The sequence below is a fragment of the Microtus pennsylvanicus genome, chromosome 17 (genome assembly GCF_037038515.1).
Source record: "Microtus pennsylvanicus isolate mMicPen1 chromosome 17, mMicPen1.hap1, whole genome shotgun sequence".
NCBI lineage: Eukaryota > Metazoa > Chordata > Mammalia > Rodentia > Cricetidae > Microtus > Microtus pennsylvanicus.
The window spans coordinates 5,900,723-5,923,203 of record NC_134595.1 but is presented as its reverse complement, the minus strand read 5'-3'; the positions used below and the strand labels follow the sequence as shown (position 1 = coordinate 5,923,203).

The 22,481-nt window shown below is 44.9% G+C and overlaps 2 protein-coding genes and 1 pseudogene across 3 annotated transcripts; all 3 read left to right on the top strand.

The window, feature by feature from the left end:
- The first annotated feature begins 623 nt into the window (after positions 1 to 623).
- On the top strand, positions 624 to 2,120 carry LOC142836767 (gamma-crystallin D). The gene is made up of 3 exons (XM_075951344.1): positions 624 to 632; positions 720 to 962; positions 1,848 to 2,120. Exons 1-3 carry the CDS (start codon positions 624 to 626, stop codon positions 2,118 to 2,120), a joined length of 525 nt encoding a protein of 174 aa, XP_075807459.1.
- An 8,970-nt stretch (positions 2,121 to 11,090) lies between these two features.
- LOC142837144 (small ribosomal subunit protein uS2-like) lies at positions 11,091 to 11,718 on the top strand (annotated as a pseudogene).
- A 3,636-nt stretch (positions 11,719 to 15,354) lies between these two features.
- On the top strand, positions 15,355 to 16,980 carry LOC142836768 (gamma-crystallin E). Of its 2 annotated transcripts, none has more exons than XM_075951346.1 (3): positions 15,355 to 15,363; positions 15,451 to 15,693; positions 16,708 to 16,980. In XM_075951346.1, the coding sequence occupies exons 1-3, from the start codon at positions 15,355 to 15,357 to the stop codon at positions 16,978 to 16,980; spliced, it is 525 nt and encodes a 174-aa protein (XP_075807461.1). The 2 variants fall into 2 exon arrangements, with proteins under 2 accessions (XP_075807461.1, XP_075807462.1); XM_075951347.1 differs by having other exon boundaries at positions 16,722 to 16,814.
- Positions 16,981 to 22,481: the final 5,501 nt, after the last annotated feature.

The following is a 22,481-nucleotide window of genomic DNA, read 5'->3' as shown; positions in this document are numbered from 1 at the left end:
CAATACTGGAGACACTGTTTGCTTGTTTGGAATTTTGGTTTGCTTTGGTTTTTCACAGTGAAAGTGTGGAATTCTGGCAATTCCCTTGGTAAAATTGTTCCAATTTCTTTCTTACAACCTTTAATTCTAAAAGTCTCCAAAGGACTTGAAATTTTCAACCTTCAGCTGTCCTATTAATCCACGTTGGGGGTTGGGCATCCACAAGCAGTAAGTATAGCAGTCTTACACAATTAGATTTACCACATTAAGACACGCTCTGCTCCCGACTTATACGTTTTTGTTTTGTCTAACTATACAAAGAAGAGTGTGGTCTTTGAAATGGCTGAAGCCCTGCTTCTATTATTAAACACACAATGTGCCAAATTACTTTTTTTCAAACAATCTCAATAGCATCAGCTAGCGATAGCAACCCGAACGCTCCCGAGTGAATAGGACCGAAACCCACAATGAGTCCCGTGGGCTATGGCAGCAAAGAGAAGAGAGGAGAACATGAGAGTGCCCTGCCCCCTGCGAAGCCCTATTGTGTCGTTCCTGCCAACACAGCAGACCTCCTGCTATATAGACCCTGCTCCCAGCCCTACACACCGCACAGCGCCATCCCATCCCAACCGCCAACACCAGCCATGGGGAAGGTGAGCCCAGGGCACACAGGGCCTGGAGAGGGACCAGCCCTCGGGTCCATGCCACAACAGATGTCTGAGCCTTGCCTTGCCTTCCAGATCACCTTCTATGAGGACCGCGGCTTCCAGGGCCGCCACTATGAGTGCAGCAGCGACCACTCCAACCTGCAGCCCTACTTCAGCCGCTGCAACTCTGTGCGCGTGGACAGTGGCTGCTGGATGCTCTATGAGCAGCCCAACTTCACAGGCTGCCAGTACTTCCTGAGGCGCGGGGACTACCCTGACTACCAGCAGTGGATGGGCCTCAGCGACTCTGTCCGCTCCTGCCGCCTCATCCCCCACGTGAGTCTATATTCTGATCAAAACTGAGCACCCTAATTTCAGGCTAGATGTAGGGCTGAGTCTTTAGGTTAAAAGAAATCCATGAAAGCCAGAATGGATTAGTTCATAGCCCCACCCTCCAACGCACACACACCGAAGAGCAAAGTGTTACCTAGTTACAAATTGGCCCATAAGCATTTGCGCAGTAGGACCGCATTGGCAGCATGGGGGATGTATGAAATCTGCGCCTGACTTGTGATCATTTAGGATGGAACGATAGAAAGATTAAATTGTGCTTATACTATACGGTGGTTACTGAACACAGAAGTAATATATTCAAACCCTCTTTCCTCTTTTTGTACCCTCTTTGTGTCTCTGGGGTTTCCTCCATCTAGTCAGAGAACTTTCCCTCAACTCAGACCAACAGAGATGCTTTACATCTGCGCCACTTCTATTTCTTGTGTGTTTCAAGATGCTGTCATTTATGAATGATTGGCCCTTGGGTTTAGTGATTTTGTATCCCCACTTTGTTCCTCATTGTATTTATAAATTATTACCTGAGCATCTGAGGCTTTAGATTCGAGTATAAGAACAGGCCCCTCGAATGACAAACCTCAACAACAAGCTGTTAAGGCCAGGATTTCGCTGTGAGGCTTGCTTTACAGTGCAGGAGGTGGTCCCGCCCTGGTAGTGTCTGAACTCATTCCCATCTCCTTTTCCTTCCATTCGCTCATAACTTTCTGACCTTAGAACATCACCGAATCTGGCTGCATTGTGACAAGTTTATAAGGAGCCCAAGCTAATCAATGTGTCCATCATCTGTGTCAAATGGCTCAGGCAAGTGAGGCCATCCTAAGGCTTTAGAACTGTTTCATCACTGCTGGTCTCTGTCTCTGGGCCTGCCAGGCCGGTTCTCACAGGATCAGACTGTACGAGAGGGAAGACTACAGAGGCCAGATGGTAGAGTTCACTGAGGACTGCCCCTCTCTCCAGGACCGATCCCACCTCAATGAGATCCACTCCCTCAACGTGCTGGAGGGCTGCTGGGTCCTCTACGAGATGCCCAACTACCGGGGGCGGCAGTACCTGCTGAGGCCCGGGGAGTACAGGCGCTACCACGACTGGGGCGCCGTGAATGCCAGGGTGGGCTCTCTGCGGAGAGTCATGGATTTTTATTGAATTGGTTTTTTTACTCTACCCTTTCTCCATCTGGAAGTTAATAAAATATTTTCTGTGTGTTCCTGGCACTGATTTGTTTCTTTTTTTTTTTTCCTTTCTCCTGCTTGTTTTATGCTTATTGGTTCAAAACAGGGTCTCAGTACATATCCCATGCTAGCCTCAAACTTGTGTGTATGTATATGTGAACGTGTGTGTGTACATGTATGTGTGTGCATGTGTGTATATGTATGTGTGTGCATGTGTATATGTATGTGTGCATACATGCATGAGCATGTGTGCATGTGTGTGTGCATGCATGTGTGTGTATGTGTGTACATGTGTGTATATGTATTGTGTGCGTGCATGTGTGTATATGTATTGTGTGCGTGCATGTGTGTATGTATGTGCATGTGTTTGTGTATGCATGCGTACAGCCCATATATATAGAACTTGAAAGTTAACCTGGCTGTTAGTTGTGAGCCATCTACTTTGGGTCCCTTTGCAACATTCTTGTGCTGGCCTGGCCTAATGCATAGGCCAGAATCACTGGCCTAGGGGCGCAGACAGATTCCTCTCTGATGCCAAGATGCTTAGATTACAAGCGCTAGTCACCAGGCCAGGATTTTCACATGGGTCTGGGCATTAAACTCAGACCCTCATGATCGCAAAGCAAGTGCTATTATGGACTGAGCATCTCTCTGGTTCAAAGTTGAGATGCTTTTGATTCAGCCTCCACACTGCCGGGATGACAGATGTGCACCACCCTGACCAGAACATTAGTTTGCTAAAATGTGAATGCATACCACTGTAGGGATAAGTCCCGCCCCTTAGGGGGCGTGTTCGCCTCGGGCTAATGTTTACCTATAAATCTGGCTAGTGCTTGCAGCGCTTGCTTCTGCTTTCCTGGTCTCTGCAGGAACGGTGGTTCTGTAAGTCTATTTCTCCATTAAAGCTATATATATATTTTTACGATCTGTCTGCATTCGTTTACACCGTTACATACCACTAACACACACACACACACACACACACACACATACACACTGCAGGTAGCAACCACAGTGTGTGATCCGTGAGTAACAAATTCTCACAGTAGAGGTACACCTTCACATGAAGAGAAATTTACAGTTTATAAAACATCTTTATGGGCTGAAGAGCTGCCTCGGAGCATAAGGTCACCTTCATATGTAGAGAACTTTACAGTTTATAAAACATTTGTATGGCTGGAGAGCTGCCTCAGAGGGTGAGGGCACTTTTGAGGATCCAGGTCAAGTTGCCAGCACCAATATGGTGGCTCACAGGTGAATGTAACTCCAGTTCTAGAGGACATAAACCTTTTTCTGACATAGGCAGGCACACGTTATATATACATATGTGCAGGCAAAGCACTCATATAAAGTAATAGCTTTTAAAATCTTTTTTTAAAGTAAAAATAAAATACCTTCATAGCATGTTTTCATTTGAGTCTCCAGCCTGTGAAAAACGTGTTAACTTCATTGATGGGAATAGAAGCCGATTCAGAGTCCCACAGGCAAACCTTAGGAGGAGCTTTGGGGTCCTAAAAAGGAGGGGAAGGAAGGACTGGAGGAACCAAAGGGATCAGGGACACCAACAGGACACAACCCACAGGACCAACTAACTGGGACTCGTGAGAGTTTGCAGAGATCAGGGAGTCTGCAAATAGTTATGATTAACTAGCTCAGTATTCTTGTGGGCTCCTCACAGTGGGAGCAAGAGCTGTCTCTGACGCCTTTGCCTATCTGTGAGACCCTTTTCTTACTACTGGGTGTCTTGTCCAGCCTTGATGTGATGGCATGTGCCTGGTCTCACAGGAGCTCCTTGTGCCATGTGTGGTAGATGTTGTCCCTGGGAGGTCTGTTCCTGCCTGAGGAGAGGTGGAAACGGGGTAGATCTGGGGAAGAGGGGAAGTAGGGGTGGGGAGACTAGGGGGATGGAAAGAATGGGAAATTTTGACGGAGATAAGTGAGAGAAAAATTAAAACAAAAAGAAATAAAAACATGCTGCTTCAAACCAGATTGTTAGAAATCACCTCTCTGTTCAGTTTCTTTGAGGAGTGACCATCTGGAAACCAAGATTCAAAGAAGGTGTCCTGATTTGAAATCGGGTTTCTAAGATTGGGCACCATAAGGGACTTCAGAACCTCTCTCTCTCTCTCTCTCTCTCTCTCTCTCTCTCTCTCTCTCTCTCTCTCTCTCTCTCTCTCTCTCTCTGTGTGTGTGTGTGTGTGTGTGTGTGTGTGTGTGTGTGTGTGTGTGTCTCTGTGTGTGTCTGTCTGTCTCTGTCTCTCTGTCTTTCTCTCTCCTTTTCTATTTAACTGGATGTTTTGCCTGCATGTATGTCTGTGAACCACTTGATGGTTGGTGCCCACAGGGGCTGTTGGGCCCCCTGGAACTTGAGTTACAGACAACTGTGAGTCGCCATGTGGGTGCTGGAAATAGAACCAGATTCCTCGGGAAGAGCAGTCAGGTCTCTTAACTGAGAGCCCTCTCTCCAGCCCTTTCAAAGCACTTCTGATCCCCCAAAAGTGGTATAAAAAGAAGAAGTTTGCAAATCTGATACCAAAGTGGCCAAGGACAAATAATTAGAGGAACATACAGAGTAGAGGGAAAACCTCCACTTGCCCAGCCGAAAGGGCAGAAGCTCCAGCAGTGTTCCCCCATTACTCCAGTCTCCTTACACCAAGAAGGTGATACTCGGGAAGGAAAGGACATACAAAGTTCAGAGATGCTGACCTAGGTGTTCTCAAAGCTCTGAATCAACACCAACAACCCTTACCTTGAGATTTCTTGTAATGGGGGTAAAATAGACCCGTGTGTACATAAACGGAGTGGGTGCTCCGTTTTTGTTAGTTCAATATATATGTGTAGTGGACACAAAACAGGTTGTTGTTTTTCCAAAAATTACTGGTTTTCATTATGGAATCATGGAGATTCATGTCAAAGTAATGACAACACAGACTTCAGGTTCTTACCATGGGATTAGTGCAAACAACCAATGAAGAACTGAATTTAAGTACACGGATAATTGATAGTTTCATCCCCCTTGTATAGACATGCACAAAGTCATACATGCTTATACAGTCTTGTACATACACAACATGTACATACACACTATGTACAAGGTTCTAGGAAGCTAAGACCTCATTCAATTATGTCTGTGCTCTCCTTGCCTCTTGCTTTTACTACTTTCTCTTCTGTTATACTGCTGTGGCCATTGCTAGAGTTTTTAGAAAGAAACCTACTTCTAAGTGCTTAAACACTAATCTGGTTGTATCTTTTCTCTCCTCTACAGGATGGAGCTAAAGTCTGGTATCATGCACTTGGTCAAAAGTCTTGGGTTTTGACCCTTGGAGGTCATAGGCCCTGGTTGGAAAGCTCCTACTGTTACTTACCTATTGGATTGCCTTCTAAATAATTATCTTTAATCCCCTATATTAGTGTCACTACCAGCTTTCGTCAGGGGAGTTTCTTTTTGCAGTGGGCAGCAATAGCTGCAGAGAGAGATGCATGACTGGTCAAAGCCCACAGAATAAACGTGAGTACTGAGTGTTCAGCCATAAATGGTACCTCTATACGACACTGCCCAACGCTCAGGGAACATAGTGAAAAAAAAAAACTGTAAGAACCTGGGGATGAGGTGAAGTCTGGAGGAATAATGTCTTTCCATCATAGCCACGTGTCCTAGTTAAATTTCTGTCAATATGATCAAACACCAAATAACAAGGCAACTTCTGAAAGAAAGTGTTTAATTTGGTTTACGGTCTCAGAGAGTCAGAGTCTGTGATGGCAGATTGAGGGAACTGAGAGCTCTCATCCCGGTATGTCAGATTTGTGTGTGTGTGTGTGTGTGTGTGTGAGAGAGAGAGAGAGAGAGAGAGAGACAGACAGACAGAGACAGAGAGAGAGAGACAGAGAGAGAGACAGAGAGAGAGACAGACAGAGAGAGACAGAGAGAGAGAGACAGAGAGAGACAGAGAGACAGAGCGCACAATGGGTATCACATGAGTCTTTTGAAACCTCAAAGTCAACCTAGTGACATACTTTCTACAACAAGGCCAAATCTCTGAATCCTTCTCCAAGAGTTCAGCCAACTGGGGACCAAGTATTCAAATATATGAGCCTCTGAGGACATTATCATTTAACCACCATGCATGGCACTTTTGAACTCACAGCTTTGATTCCCTGCACGAGACCTGCATAAGATTAATATCCTGTCCAGGAATTGGGAGGGGTCCAAGAGAGTCACTAAAGGTTGTTGGGGGATAGAGAAATTTCTTCATTGCTGTGACCACTAATAAGGTGCTGTGTTTCTTTCAAAAGCCTTTTGCCCAACCTTAATGAAACCTTGATAACTCATTGGTTTGTTTGGAAGGGTGGCAGGGAGAGAAAGAAAGGAAAGTAGACGAAAGCCAGACTATCTGGGAAGAAGACGCATTATATACATCTACAAAAATATCATAATGAAATCCATTATTATGTGTAGTTAATAAATGTTAATTAAAAAGACAAACGTTTTTAAGTGTCAAAAAGGCCTAAAAGACCTAAAAACAACAACAGATTTACGCTGTTTCTCCACTACCCATAACAAAAATTCTTGCTTCTCTGAGAAACTAGCCCCAACCCACCAGTTTATCATTTATTACCTAACCACAGTCACCCCTTGCTCTCACCTCTACACACAACAAATGATTCCACAGCTCTTTACCCTTCCTCAGATCTTCCTCACCTGCCTGTGAGCTACTGCTCCTCCACCTAGTCTTCAAGCCAGCTCAAAGTACCCTGATCCCACAGCCAGAATGAGATCAGAGTTGGTTGGGCTGTTTTAGACTCGTTAAACAGACAAACAAGGTGGAAAGTTGTTACTTCAGCAGCTAGAAGTCCTGGGATAGCACCAGAATTAAGGATAGTTGATCCATCAGGCTGACAAGAACAGCCTCAGGCTATTGTGTCCTGCCTTAACCAGCATCTGTATCTCATCCTGGAGCTGGTATCCTTGGTAACTAACCAAAGGTGACTGTAAGATGCAACAAGAAAGGATGAATGAAGGAAAACACCAAGAGCAGTCTTTAGCCACTAGAGTGCTCATCTCCACGTCTAAAGAGGACCTAAAACACCATCAGATTCTTGAGAGTAGCGTAAAGAAACCAGAAAAGAAAGAGCAAATGACAACAGAGAGAGGAAACACAAGGTGAGCAAAATACCAACTGAGAAGAAAATTTAAAATATTAATGTTATTATTTTATAATATTAAAAGAAATTTACTTCTTAACACTTACTAATTCTATTATAATCCTTGGAATTGACAAGCTAACAGGGATGGAACCTACAGTTGGCACATTCATACTCCCTTAGTTGTGCTGATAAAGAATGCTATGAGGAGCTGGAGACATAGCTCAGCACTTAAGAATACTTCCTGCTCCAGCCTGGTCTACAGAGTTATAGTAGAAGGCTGTTTGTTTGTTTCCAGCTGCTCAGCCCCAAAATAATCACACAGAAACTGTATTAATTAAATTGCTGTTTGGCCCATTAGCTCTTGCTTCTTATTGGCTAACTCTTATATTAATTTAATCCATTTCTATTCATCTGTGTATTGCCACAAGGCTGTGGCTTACTGGGTAAAGTTCCAGCATCTGTCTCCAGTGGGGCTACATGGCTTCTCTCTGACTCCACCTTCTTTCTCCCAGCAGTCAGTATAGTTTTCCTGCCTAGCTCTACTCTGCCCCATCAGGGCAAGCCAGCTTCTTTATTCATTAACCAATAAAGGCAACACATAGGCAGAAGAACCTCCCACATCATAGGATGAGTTCTAGGACAGTCAAAAGCTACACAGAAAAACCCTGTCTCAAGACAAAACAAAACAAAACAACAGCTGTAACATGATTAGTTAAAAAAAAAAACCAGACAGATATAACAGTGAAAAGCTACACAGAAAAACCCTGTCTCACAAACAAAACAAAACAAAACAGCTGTAACATGATTAGTTCAAAAAAAAAAAACCCAGACAGATATAACAGTCAAAAGCTACACAGAAAAACCCTGTCTCAAGACAAAACAAAACAACAACTGTAGCATGATTAGTTTAAAAAAAAAACCAGACAGATATCGGGGTTCAACCTGAAGGTCAGCAAAGCAAAACAGCCAGCCACTGGCTCTTACCTCTACTTCAGTCCATAATGGTGATCCTGCCTCCAGGAATCCTCAGAATGAGACTGTTCCTGAGAGCTGTCTCCCCCCATTTTATATTTTTTCTCTAGAATTATAATTAAAGCCCAGGACGATCCAACATTTCAGAGAACCTCTGTTGCAGTTTCTTCTGAGTTCTGCATCCAGAACAATTTCAAGGCTGCTGACTGAGAGGATCCAGCCTCACAGAAAACTCCAGTTAGGACATTTTCATTGGGTCCCCATAAGACTACTATCACCCCCAATCAGCAGGAAGTAGCCTAGAAAACTATGCCCACATCCCCCCCAAAAACGGATTATGATGTTTGTCTTTGTTTAGTGTGTTGGTTACAAGTTGTTATGGATAATGATCAGAAAAAAAAAGCCAAACAAAGGAGATCAGATCAGGGTCTTGTTTTGAAAAAGAGGGGAACTGCTGTGGGATAATGCTTTTGTACACAGTAAAGATTTTTCACTTAATAAAATAATATTGTTTATTGGTTTAATAAAATGTTGATTTTATTAAAATTTTATAAAATGTAGCCAGGTAGGAACTATAGGTGGAGCAACCAGACTAAAAGCATTCTGGGAAGAGGAAAGGCAGAGATGCTGTCACCAGCCAGATGTAGAAGAAGCAAGATGAGAATGCCTCATTGAGAAAAGGTACCAAACCACATGGCTAAACATAGACACGAATTATGGGTTAATTTAAGTTGTAAGAGCTAGTTAGTAATAAGTCTGAACTAACAGACCAAATAATTTATAAATAATATAAGCTTCTGTGTGTTTCTTTGGGGCTGAATGGCTGTGGGACTGAGTGGGACAGAAACTTCCATCTACAAACAACGACAAAAAGAACACTGGCTGCTCTTCCAGAGACTTGGATTCAGTTTCCCACACCCTCATGGTAGGTCACAACTCTCCATAAAATTTCCAGGGGATTCACTGTCCTCTTCTGACCTCTACTGTCACTGAAAATGTATCTTGCATATACATATACTCAGATACACACAAACACATGAAATAAGTATTTTTTGAAAAAGAACATCATAAGAGCTGCAGAGAAGTCAAGCACAGGTATAAGCCTGTAGTGCCAGCACTGAGGAGGTCAGCGTCGCCAAGGACAACCTCCCCGAGGCCAGCATTCTCAAGGCCAGCATCCCTGAGGCCAACATCCTTAAGACCAGCATCCTCAAGGTTAGTATACTCAAAGCCAGCATCCTCAAGACCAGCATCCTTAAGACCAGCCAGGGTGAACTAACAAAAGGTTGTCTCAAAAATAAAATAATAACAAAAGTACAATTGGAGAGAAAAATGAGAACTACCTTTAAATCCAGTGAGTCTACTCCTAGGATTCTAAGTTACAAAGTGTTATATGCAAGGAGTTTATTGTGGTGATAGCCATAATAATAAAGAGTCAGAAATGGCCAATCTTCTGTAGCGTAGGAATAGTAAACTACGGCATTTTTATAATGAATACTTGAGTGTTTTTCAGGTAATACTTAGGAGATCATAGTCTGGAAGGTGTTTGATATAGTTGTAACTAAAATTTAAAAATTCAAAATTCTATTTATGATTGTGGAGGCCCAAAAATGTGAACCCATTTCTATGTTGACCAAAGGTCAGAGAGTTGGAAACTTACCTCTAGTTCCTTCAAAGTTATTGTGCTTCTACCTCAAGCAAAGTTCCCACCTAGACCAGAGAGTTCTGCTCTCTCAAGGTTATTGTCAACAGGTGTGGCTAATAGCCAGATCTTGTATTTCAGAAACAGAGAAGTAGATATGCTTCTACCTCAAACAAAAGTCTATGGATTCAACTAAATTCCAGTTTTCTTAAGGGGATAACATTGGATTCCACCCAGGGAATAGTTTACCTGGTCTAGGGTGTGAGCGTGACTTGTTTTGTTCTAGCAACAGAATGTTTAACTATGAATGTAGCCCACAACCTTCAAGTGGTCTGTTCATTTCCTTGTATCACGTCAATGCAGTTTTTTATCTTACTCCTACCTTTTGGGGTCAGGGGTGTTTTAAGCAGTTGGAAACTAAACATGGGAGAATTTTCAGTTCTCACTGGAACTCCCTCCTGATACTATCCTATATGTTTCTCCGTTTTATTATTTTCATTTGCGTCTTCATATTCTTTACTATTTTTCGAAATCCCCACACCTCTACCTTGGTGAGAAGTATTTTTGTCGAGGCTGGTCCCTGAAATATGATATAATTTCTACCTGAACATTTTATATATTCTTGCTGAAATGCGGCAGTGTTTTTGTTAGGTGCACACTGTATGAAGAAATTGGTCTCATTGTGACATTTTCTTGCACGCATGCGCTGTATGTACATCACGTTCATACACATCCTCTTTATCCTCTCTTGTTCCCATGTTCCCCCTCCAACTGGTCCCCTTCCTCTTTTCCAAATAGTAGCCCTTATATTTTTACATCTCTTTAAATTTTAGACCATGAGAATAAATATGCAATATTTGTCCTTCTGAGCCTAAATGATTTTGCTTACCATGATGTCCGCCAGTTCTATCCATTTCCTTACAGATGACATGATTTCCTGCTTCCTTATGGCTGAATCAAACTTCATATGACACTTTCTTTAGCCATTCATCCATTAGTGGGTACTAGGCTGATTCCATAACTGGGCTATAATGATAGCTCCGTGATAAACAAGAACATGAAATGCAACAAGATTTTAATAGTTTATTGCATGCATGAGTGCAGTATCCATGTACATATATGAGAGGGTACATGCCCTCCTCTGTAACTCTCTGGCTTCTCCTTTTAGGCAGGGTCCCTTCCTGAACCCGGAGCACTGGGTAGCGAGCTGTGCTGAGGTTTGCTGCCGCCACTGGAGCCACTCCTATTGCTGACCGTTTCACCCCAGGGATCTTCACTAACCAGATCCAGGCAGCCTCCAGGGAGCCACGGCTTCTAGTGGTGACCGATGCCAGGGCTGACCACCAGCCCCTCACAGAGGCGTCTAACGTGAACCTGCCCTCCATTGCCCTGTGTAACAGACTCACCTCTGCGCTACGTGGATATCGCCGTCTTGTGCAACAACAAGGGATCTCACTCAGTGGGCCTGATGTGGTGGATGCTGGCCCAGGAAGTACTCCGCATGCGTGGCACTATTCTCTCTCATGAGCACCCATGGGAGGTTATGCCTGATCTTTACTTCTACAGAGACCCAGAGGAGATTGAGAAGGAAGAACAGGCTGCTGCTGAGAAGGCCGTGAGGAGTTTCAGGGCGAATGGACCGCACCAGCTCCTGAGTTCACTGCTGCTCAGCCAGAGGTGGCTGACTGGTGCCCTCGGTGCCCAGCAGTTCCCTAATGAAGACTGGAGTGTCCAGCCATTGGTCAGCAGCTCCCACAGCGCAGGCCACCGAGTGGGTTAGAGCCACCTCTGAGTGGTCCTGAGGTCCTCTGCAGATACCTGAGCAAAGGGGGAAAAGGTGGAAGGAAAATAAAGTTCCTACAAGTTGTCAAAAAAAAAAATACATCAACTCCCCATTCCCCACACCCTAAAGTATCCTTCATTCTGTTTCCACTCTCTGTATCAAACCATCTTAGGTATCTTAAATAAACGGCATCGGAGCATTTTTGTTGCCTTTTGTGGCTTCTTCAATTTAGTTTGATGTATTTTCTCTGCTGAGTGACCTTAACATTCTTGTGAACGTCCTTTTAAAAACACACACAAGGCCTTTTTTCCCAGGATTCCCAACTATTCCATTGATCTACACATCTGGGTTTACACCAGTACACACTAATTTTTTTAAAGATTTATTTATTTATTATGTATACAACATTCTGCCTCCATGTATGCCCACATGCCAGAAGAGGGTGTCAGATCTCATTACAGATGGTGGTGAGCCACCATGTGGTTGCTGGAATTGAACTCAGGACCTCTGAAAGAGCAGCCAGTGCTCTTAACCACTGAGCCTTCTCTCCAGCCCAGCACACACTACTAATGTGTGTGTGTGTGTGTGTGTGTGTGTGTGTGTGTGTGTGTGTGTGTGTGTGTGGTTTGCTTGTTGGTTAGTTGGTTTTCTGAGACAGGACTTCTCTGTGTAGCTTTGGAGCCTGTCCTGGAACTTGCTTCATAGATCAGGCTGGCCTCAAATTCACAGAGATCTGCCAGCCTCTGCCGCCCAAGTTCTGGGATTAAAGGCGTGTGCCACCAACGCCCAGCTACCACAGTTTTTATTACCATCGATTTGTAATGAATTTTAGAATCAGGAATTAGAAGCTTTCCAAATTTATTCTTTTCCAAGTTTGTTTTGGCTGTTTGGGTCTTTTGAGATGTCAGGCAAATCTTAGGATGCAGTTTTCTATTTCTGGATAAACGGTTGCTGGGGTTTTGATAGAGTTGCCTTGACTACTCTGTGGACTGTTTTGGGTACTCTGTGGGTAGTTGTGACATCTAAATGAAACTAAAGATTCTGATCCATAAGCACAAGATTTCCTTCTACATGTTTATAACTTCTCTACCTTTATCTTCAGAACTGTTTTTGTAGTTTTATGTTTGACATACTTACTTTCTCCTCCTTAACATATAGTGAATGTTTTATCCTTATATAAATTCTCAAGTTTTTGAGATGATTTTGATTGCCACAGAGCAATTATGAAAAAAAAAAACAGATGTTTCATAATTTAATTCACATACTATTCTGGACATGTTTTATCTTTTGTTTTTTGAGACAGGGTTTCTCTGTATATCTCTGGACATCCTGGAACACACTATCAACCACGTTGGCCTCGAACTCACAAAGATCCTCCTGTCTCTGCCTCCCTGAGTGCTGGGATTAAAGGTATGTACCGCTACCACCCAGTTCTGGACATTTATATCTAATTTTTGATAACTGCCACTGTCTTTTTTATATACTTTTAACTAAGTCCTTCAGACAGATTCTAGAGATGTTCATATTAGATCAAAAGAATAAGCTGTGAGTTCGAGACCAGCCTGGTCTACAAGTGCTAGTTCCAGGACAGGCTCCAAAACCACAGAGAAACCCTGTCTCGAAAAACCAAAAAAAAAAAAAGAATAAGGACTGAATTTTCATATATATATATATATATATATATATATATATATATGCCAGGTGGGGTGGAGCATACCTTTAATCCCAGCACTCAGAGGCAGAGACAGTTGGATCTCTGTGAGTTTGAGGTCAGCCTAGTCCACAGAGTGAGTTTTAGGACAGCCAAGTCCACAGAGTGAGTTTTAGGACAGCCATGGCTATGCAAAGAAACCCTGTCTCAAAAATCAAACAAACTAACTAAGAAACAAATGTCCATATATGTATATACACACACAGCAGGGGCTGGAGAAATAGAACAGTTATGAACCCTGGCTGCTCTTCCAGAAGACTCAAGCCCCAGTACATGCAGTGACTCACAACCATCCGTGACTCCAGTTTTAGGTGATACAAACCCCATTTTCTGACTACTGCAAGCACTGGGTGTACGTGTGGTACATATACATATATTCAAGCAAAATGCTCATACACATAAAATAAATCTTTTAAAAATTATAAATAAATAAATAATGTACATCAGAGGTGCCTTGTTTTGGTACAAGACTATAGTCCCAAGATGGAGTAAACAATGGCCCTATAGCTAACCACCAGGGGGGCAGAGGGAGCACAGGAACAAGCAGGATGTTTAGCCAGAAACTGTCCTCAAGATGAACCCCAAGAGGAGGGGTAGACCCGTGGGCCCTACATGAATAAATCCAGTTAATTTTGTGCAAGGAAAACAATTTCAGGTATGGGACTCAGGCACTAAAGAGTCCTACTTTGGAATGAGACGGAATGTTTAAAGCCAGATCAGCTTCCTCAAAGGTGATGGTTCTCAAGGCCAAGGGGGAAGGAGATTTGGTTGTCCAGTACATCTGGAAGAGCAATCCTGGCTGTCACAGTTAAATGAATGGGCCAGCTGACGCCTGCATGTGGGGACAGGATGCTAAGAAGCATCTCGCATTGCTCAAGACAGCATGTTTCAGCCCAAATGTCAGCACTGTGCCCAGGCTGAGAAACCTTGCTTTGAAGAGAGTGAGGTACCTGTTGGTGCTGCGAGTCTTGGGGACAGGAGAGAGTCCAGCCCCCGTAACCAGTGTGTTTGCTACAAGGTACAGGGTTTGCTCCAGCGTGATGAAGGCAGTCTGCGAGATTGTGTGGTTCCAAATGCTCTCCTTACAAATTCCCTTGCCTTTACCTGCAGCTGGAACGAACTGGGTTGTGTTCCCAGCAAAACATTAATAGAAACTTACCAGTGTAATAATGATGGGACTGGCTGCACTCACACTCAGGGTTCAGGACCGAGCTGTCTAAACAATGTTTCTTTAGGCATGGTTAGTTCTCTGGTTCCCAGCTGATCAATACAGAGCTTTTAAGAAAGCGCTTTTGTGTTTGTTTGGTTGGTTGGTTGGTTTTGTTTTTGAATAGAAGGTTTCTTTGTGTAACTCCTGGCTGTCCTGGAACTCACTTTGTAGACCAGACTGGCTTCGAACTCGCAGAAATCCTCCTGCTTCCGCCTTCAGAGTGCACCACCATCCCCTGCGGTAAGAGAGTTCTTCAGGACACAGCAGAACCCCATTCGACCCCCACCAACCTATGAAGGTTCATTCAAGCGATCTTCCACTTTTTCCCTTGAAATGTTAGCAGGCCGGGTAACTATCCTGCCTTGTTATTCCAATACACATTGTCTGAATTTGTAAAAGGTAGCTAAAATATTTTGTTACAAAGGTTAATCAGTTAAGCACCTTTGCTCCGTTTCAGTTTCCCAAATCCTCTTCATCTAAAGCACAGAGCGGCATCAAGTGACCCTTTAAACCAGGTCAATGATTCGTCATCCATTCGAAAGCTCTGGACAGACTAAGAGAAAACATACAATAACCCGTGCCTCCCCCACAGTCATTATATAGAAAGGAGAGAGAGAAAGCGCCAGTCCCACCGCGTGCCCCTTTGTGTTGTTTCTGCCAACACAGCAGAACTCCTGCTATATAGACCCTGCTCCCAGCCCTACACACCAACAGCGCCATCCCATCGGAACCGCCAACACCAGCCATGGGGAAGGTGAGCCCAGGGCACTCAGGGCCTGGAGAGGGACCAGCCCTCGGGTCCATGTCACAACAGATCTCTGAGCCTTGCCTTGCCTTCCAGATCACCTTCTATGAGGACCGCGGCTTCCAGGGCCGCCACTATGAGTGCAGCAGCGACCACTCCAACCTGCAGCCCTACTTCAGCCGCTGCAACTCTGTGCGCGTGGACAGTGGCTGCTGGATGCTCTATGAGCAGCCCAACTTCACAGGCTGCCAGTACTTCCTGAGGCGCGGGGACTACCCTGACTACCAGCAGTGGATGGGCCTCAGCGACTCTGTCCGCTCCTGCCGCCTCATCCCCCACGTGAGTCCCTTCCCAGCTCCCCACCACCACCCCCTACAGTCGCCTGGCTCTGAGTTCTTTGCTTACTAAGTCCTCCAAGGTTCCCTTGAAAACACCTCTGAAGTAAAATTCTCCACCGGTCATTTTCATTTATTTTGCTGAAATCAAACTCGCCAGTGCTGGGACTAAGCAGAGGACCCCTTTTGGTTCTGAGCCTCTGGGCCCTGGGAGTGAATGCCAGCAGGCTGCCTGATGAACTGAGGCCGTTCACCCCTGTTTCCGACTTCATGAACTTATCAGGTCTGGTCAAACAGGGTTGAGCTGACAGGAATAGCTGAGTTACATAACGCCTGCCAAGAGATGGGGAAATGGGATTTCAAAGCTTTGGGGACACCCTGCTGCTATCCAAGGGGAGCCCAAACAGTTTGGATCCCATCTATTGTCTAATATGGGGAACACGCCACCTCTGTGAGGGTGAACCCTCCTTTGGATATTAGTCACAGCTCCTGCTTCATTCTTTCTCCCTCCTACCCTCCCTCCCTCCTCAATCTTTAAGAAAGCCTTCCTCTACAGCCTATGGGTGCCAAAATCTGGGGAAACAAAAAAGATACCTGGGTTGGGCTTTATTCCTGAATTCTCCATCCTCTTCATGTGGAAGAGGCTACTGAGATTCAAGACGGTGGCTTTTGCTAAGGTTACATTTGGCTTTTCATTGTAATATCAAGTTATTTTTATACTTTCCAAAAAGAGCCTCAGATCACCATGAATCTGGGGAGGGGGACAGAAAAATAGTTGCTTAGAAATGGTTCTGAGGAGAAGCAGTGTGTCAGCATTGCCAGAGAACGGTTTACGTCCAAGGAAGGTGGGTGGCGGTGACCTCCTGAGTTTCACTGTGTATGTCCCCCTGGCCTTTCTTCCGGCTCAGTCGCCTCTGGTATTTAAAAGGAAGGGGCCCATCCACCCGGCAGCATGTGCTGACTGCCAAGCTCAGGTCAGGTTTTCTAACGTCCCCTTGTCTACTCTGCGCGTGCACAGTCCAGCTCTCACAGGATCAGGATCTACGAGCGCGAGGACTACAGAGGTCAGATGGTGGAGATCACCGACGACTGCTCCCACCTCCAGGACCGCTTCCACTTCAGTGACTTCCACTCCTTCCACGTGCTGGAAGGCTACTGGGTCCTCTACGAGATGCCCAACTACCGGGGGCGGCAGTACCTGCTGAGGCCCGGGGAGTACAGGCGCTACCACGACTGGGGCGCCGTGAATGCCAGGGTGGGCTCTCTGCGGAGAGTCATGGATTTCTACTGAAATATTTTCACTCTACCATTTTCTCCATCTGGACGTTAATAAAATATTTCCTGTGTGTTTCATGCAATAATGGAGTCCTTGGTTTCTTTCACCCTCAGGGGAGGGGACAGCAGAACTATGTAGCCAGAAACGATGTGGATGGTCCCATACATTTGGTGGGTGGGAAAGGGAAGGCAGATGAAGACACACACAGCTTAAGACAACACAGATCTTCCCGGAAAACGGGAAGTGGGGGTGTCTCTGTAAGTGTCAGGTCCTACCTCCTTCCGTTTACTAGCTGGGGGGTTTTAGGGTCAGGGAGAGGGGCTTGAAAAGTGTTTTTTGGGGGGGGGCACTGTTGGCCAAAACTAAAGCAACCAGTGAGCAGCCAGCTCAAGGACATCAGAGAGCCATACCCATCTTTCCCACCTGGCCATTACTGGGGGTTCACGGGGCAGGGTATTCAAGAGTGTAGAGAAGAAAGTGACAATGTTTCTACAAATCAAACCACTGTAGTTAGAGAAATGGCCTTAGCTCATCCGGAATGGAGGAGGGTTCACAAAATGCCATGGCCCTGGCTAACACCTGGGTCCTGCCCACTCACTAGCTTCAAATGGTGGGTTACATCACATTGGCACTTCTGTGCCTCAGTTTCCTAGTTTGAGAGGAAAGGGGCAATAGTCCTGGCAGATGAAGATCAAATATGCATTTTGTGGTCTGTTTGTGGAGATTCTTTTATAGTGAGTGGAGCCAGGCTCAAGGTAACTGCTGCTGTCCATGAGAATTTGTAACCTAAAGCTACAACGAAACACTTCTTGTTTTGAGTATTTGAACCAAAGTCAGTGCTTGTCAAAGTACTGATGATGACTTGAAGGTCGGCTATATGGCAATCTCTCGGAATACCTTACTAAAATTTTTAGAACCTGACTTCTGTCCCTGGCAGCTAATTCTTTTGCACACAAAATTAAAGAGCTACAAGTCTAAGTGGTTTTGTAGCTCAGAATCATATCCAAAAAGAGTCACATCTCCATTTTACATACTGTGTTCTTTACTAGAAAATGACCATAAATAGAACAGGCTCCTTCTCTCTCTCTGTCTCTGTCTGTCTCTGTCTCTGTCTCTCTCTCTCTCTCACACACACACACACTTGCAAAGAGAATTCAAAATAAAATAAATCTTTTTAAAAAATTAAAAGGAAGCTGCGCGAAGGCACACACGCCTTTAATTCCAGTACTTGGGAGGCAGAGGCAGGGGGATCTCTGTGAGTTCGAGGCCGGGCTGGTCTACAGAGAGAGTTTCAGGACAGCTAGGACTGTTACATAGAGAAACCCTGTCTTGAAAAATACAAAAAACAAAACAAAACAATTAAAGGGAACTTTAAAACTTAAAGAGAACATGAGGTAAAGAAGAAATAAGCAGCGTGCACTATTTAACCTATTTAGTCATCCATGGATCCCAATTTTTTTTTCTTAGCAGTCCCTGAGATCAAATGAAAGGCTTCACCTGTGCAAGGCAATTCCTCTGAATGGGGATAAAGCTTGCGTAGAGAGAGTTGGTACCACGGTGAATATGGGCACTATACCCCCCTTTTCTCCTACTCACGCAGTCCTAGCCATCACAGTGAAGATGGGCACTACACTTCCCTCTTCTCCGACTCACACAGTCCTAGCCACCAGGCTCAAGCAGAACACCTAGAGGAGCCCTTCCTGGGGCAAGTCCCGGCTGGGGTACAGCAGATAGCTTTGGGAGGAGCCAGGAAAAGACCAGTGACAAATGACCATCGATAGAACCAAACTGAACTCTTGATTGATTACAGCGGAATTACTCAAGAATCAGGAAGACATTATTGCCAGGTGGTGATGGCACACACCTTTAATCTCAGCACTTGGGAGACAGAGGTTGGGGGATCTCTGTGAGTTCAAGGCCAGCCTGATCTACAGAACGAGTTCCAGGATTCCAAAACCTAACTCTCTCTCTCTCTCTTCCTTCCTCTCTCCCTTCATCCTTCCCTTCCTCCTGTCTTCCTTCTTTAAAATGGAAATCTGGAAGCCTTCTCTGACGTAGATCAAAAGGATGAAAATTCCTTAGATGCCAACTTTTTCAAGCCTTTGCCTTGTCTTTCTCCACGGAGGAAGCCTTTAGTCTAGAGAAGTCCGCCATCTACTGCTCACTAGAAGAAAGGCAGTTGTTGAAAGCCTGTTTCAGACTCAGGAAGGCTGAGCTTTATTTTGCACTCTTTGAATATACTGTAAAAGCAGTGTCTGCGTGCAGAGAAAACACAATTTAATTTTATTAAACAAATATAAATTGTATTTTAAGAGAAATGTTGAACATGGTGTTTCATGAGAAGTCCAGAAACTACAAGGGAAGGTCTCTTCAGTGGAGAAGCCAGAATTTGCATTGTGATCCGTGAAACTCTTCCATCTGACAGATATCCGACGTATGAACTTCAAGTTCACGAGGAAAGAGATCCCATGTCCTCCAAATAGTTCCTCTTCTTACTGCCAAGCCCAACCTCTACTTTCCTGCAGTTTCTTGCCACTGCTCTTAAAGTCTCCCCAGGCGATATTCTCCATCTTGACTGACTTCCTCTGCTTTTCTGTCCCTCGCTCAGTGTCTACACAGAAACATGGAAATGCTTATCCTGCACATCAGGAGACATCTCAAATGGACCCAAGAGCCCCCAGGGCATAGTGTCCTCCTCTACCATGCTCCACACCTTTGAAAACCATGCTCCTCACCTAAGCTCTGAATTCAGAGGCCGTCCTGAGGGCGTCTCTCCAAAGCTGCTCATCTTCCGCAGGAATCCCGCTGCCAGTGCATGCGCCTCAGCTCTGAAGCCCAGCCCAGATCCTCATGCCTTTGGGCTTTCGCATGTATTCCAGAAACCCCTAGATGTGGAATTGAGCCACAGGACCCGGATGCCAGATCCCTTCATGGAACAACCAGAATCTAGCTTTGAAGTCTACCCTCTTCCACTTACCTTCACTGTTTTTCAATATACATTTATGTATTGATGTTTGGGGGGACAGGCACAGGTACGCAGCAGTTCTTGTGTGGCGGTGGAGGACAGACAGCTAGTAGAAGTTGACCAAGGATCATAACTCAAGTTGCCACCGTGGCAGCTAGTGACTCCATCGACGGAGCCGTCTGGCCAGGCCTCCTTGAGCTCTTCTCATGCCGCCTGCCCGCTACTCTACTTTATCATCCTCTCTCCCCATGAACGTCAGTCAGTTCCTTAGCTAAGTCTCCCCTTCAGACTTTCCAGACACCCCATTACTCCGCACCTTCTAGGAGTTTCCCCCTCACTTCTTGGCCTTCCTTCCATTGACTTTCCCATTGACTTCATGGTGGCTTCGTTCCTCACAGTTCTTTGATATTGGCTGTAGGTGTTATTTGTTTTATCCCCTACTCCTTTTCACTCCCATGACAAACCTCCATTTGTTCATAAATTCTCATTTAAAGAGCAGCAGCCAGGCTCCCAACCCTGCCTGGTAGCCGAGGTATATAATCACAAAGTCAAGATTTGCCTGGCCCACAAAGAGAGTTAGAAGCCTGAGCAACTTGGTGAAACTCTGTCTCCTAGGAACAACTATGACAAAAAGCATTAAAGGCTGACATAGTAAGGTCCCAGTTTCCTTCCTCAGCACCAGGTAGGGGTGGAGGGTGAAAGCAATCACGGACGCAACTGTCGTTTGTGACACCACAGCCTTTAAGACTTCATTTACTGCAGTACAATTCCCCGTGAGCGTGACTGATGGATTTTTATGGAAATGTTACTCGTGTATTTTTGTTTGTTTGTTTATAGATGAAGTCTCTCTACATAGCCCTGGCTGGCCGCAAATTCAAAGAGATCCACCTACCTCTGCCTCCTGAATGCTGGGGTTGAAGACTTGCACCACCAAGCCTGGCTATACTCGTGTATTCTTAAGAGCTTCACGAACAAGAAAACTACTTCAGGGAATCAAACTTGGATCCTTTCTTTACCACCAGGACAAGGGTCAGTGTTTCCTCTGCCCAGCCAGAGCAACGACCAGAGCTCCTGCAAAGGGGTTCTGTGAGATGCAAAGAATGCACTGAGTGCTGTGTGGTGCCCACCAATGATCAATGCAGACCACCGACTCTCCACACGGCTATCTTTTTGTTGTGTGCGGTGCACACCAATGATCAATGCAGACCACCGACTCTCCACATGGCTATCTTTTTGTTGTGTGCGGTGCACACCGATGATCAATGCAGACCATTGACCACGGCCATCTTCTGATTATGCTAACTATTGTGTTTTGTACTTGTGGACTGAAAAAATCATCACCAGGCATGCGATAAATGTCTGTAATCTCAGTGCTGGGGAGACAGGAGGATCACCTTGAGTTTTCAGCCAACTTGGGGTGCACAAGGAGACTCTGCCCCAAATAGCAAAGTCAAGCATATATCAGAAAGTCTAAAGCTCCATTAATAGTGTCTTACACATGAAGCAATTTAGTTTGTGTGTATTTATAGGTACAGAGCACATGAAATACAGAAAGACATTCTGCTGTTTGCCACTCAGCAAGCAAATTATTCTAGGCAACTGTCTTTGGTGGAGGGGTGGGCAGGGGAGGTGTTGGTTCTTGGTTTTTTAAGACAAAGTTTTCTGTGTAGCCCTGGTTGTCCTGGAACTCACTCTGTAGATCAGGTTGAACTTGAACTCAGAGATCCACCTGCCTCTGCCTCCTGAGTGCTGGGATTAAACACGTGCGCCACCATCACACCACTCTAGGCAACTCTTCTTATTTTTTAATTTTATTTATATTTTATATCCCAGTCCTAGTTGGGCTTAGGACAGTCCTCATGGAAAAGATCCCCTGATGTTTCTGCGCGTGCAAGAATTTGGGATGGAAACAATGCGGAAGTCAGCTCTCACTGTGAAGAACAGCAAAAGTCTGCACAGATGAAAGAGCCATGGGGGGCTGGAGAGATGGCTCAGAGAGGGTAAGAGCACCGACTCCTCTCCCAGAGGATATTAGATATAAGCAAAGGATAACCAGGCTACAATCCACAACTCCAGAGAAGCTAGGTAGTAAGGAGGACCTTAAGAGGGACACACATGGAAGGCCCTAGAAAAGGAAATAGTTGAGATCTCCTGCATAAACTGGAAGGGGACAGAAGGGAAGGGATGGGAGATGGGAACATGAGGGTTCGAGATGGTCAAGTTGGGGGAAGGACAGAGAGGGGGAGCAATGAAAAGGATATCTTGCTAGAGGGAGTCATTATGGGGTTATGTTGTAAGAGGCCGCTTGTTCATTTCCCAGCTGCCCAGACTCCCGAAATAAATACACAGAAAGTGTATTAATTAAATCACTGCTTGGCCAATTACTTAAGCATATTGCTAGCTAGCTCTTACATCTAGAATTAACTTATCTCCATTATTTTATATTTTACCACAAGGCTTATGGCCTACTGGCAAGGTTACAGCATGTCTGTCTCTGGCAGCAGCTCCATGTCTTCTCTATGAATCCACCTTCCTTTTCCCAGTATTCAGT

Bases quoted from the DNA above. Each gene is read 5' to 3' on its own strand.
- LOC142836767 (XM_075951344.1), top strand. The intron at 963-1,847 runs GTGAGTCTATAT...TGGGCCTGCCAG, and splicing joins CCTGCCGCCTCATCCCCCAC to GCCGGTTCTCACAGGATCAG.
- LOC142836768 (XM_075951346.1), top strand. The intron at 15,694-16,707 runs GTGAGTCCCTTC...GCGCGTGCACAG, and splicing joins CCTGCCGCCTCATCCCCCAC to TCCAGCTCTCACAGGATCAG.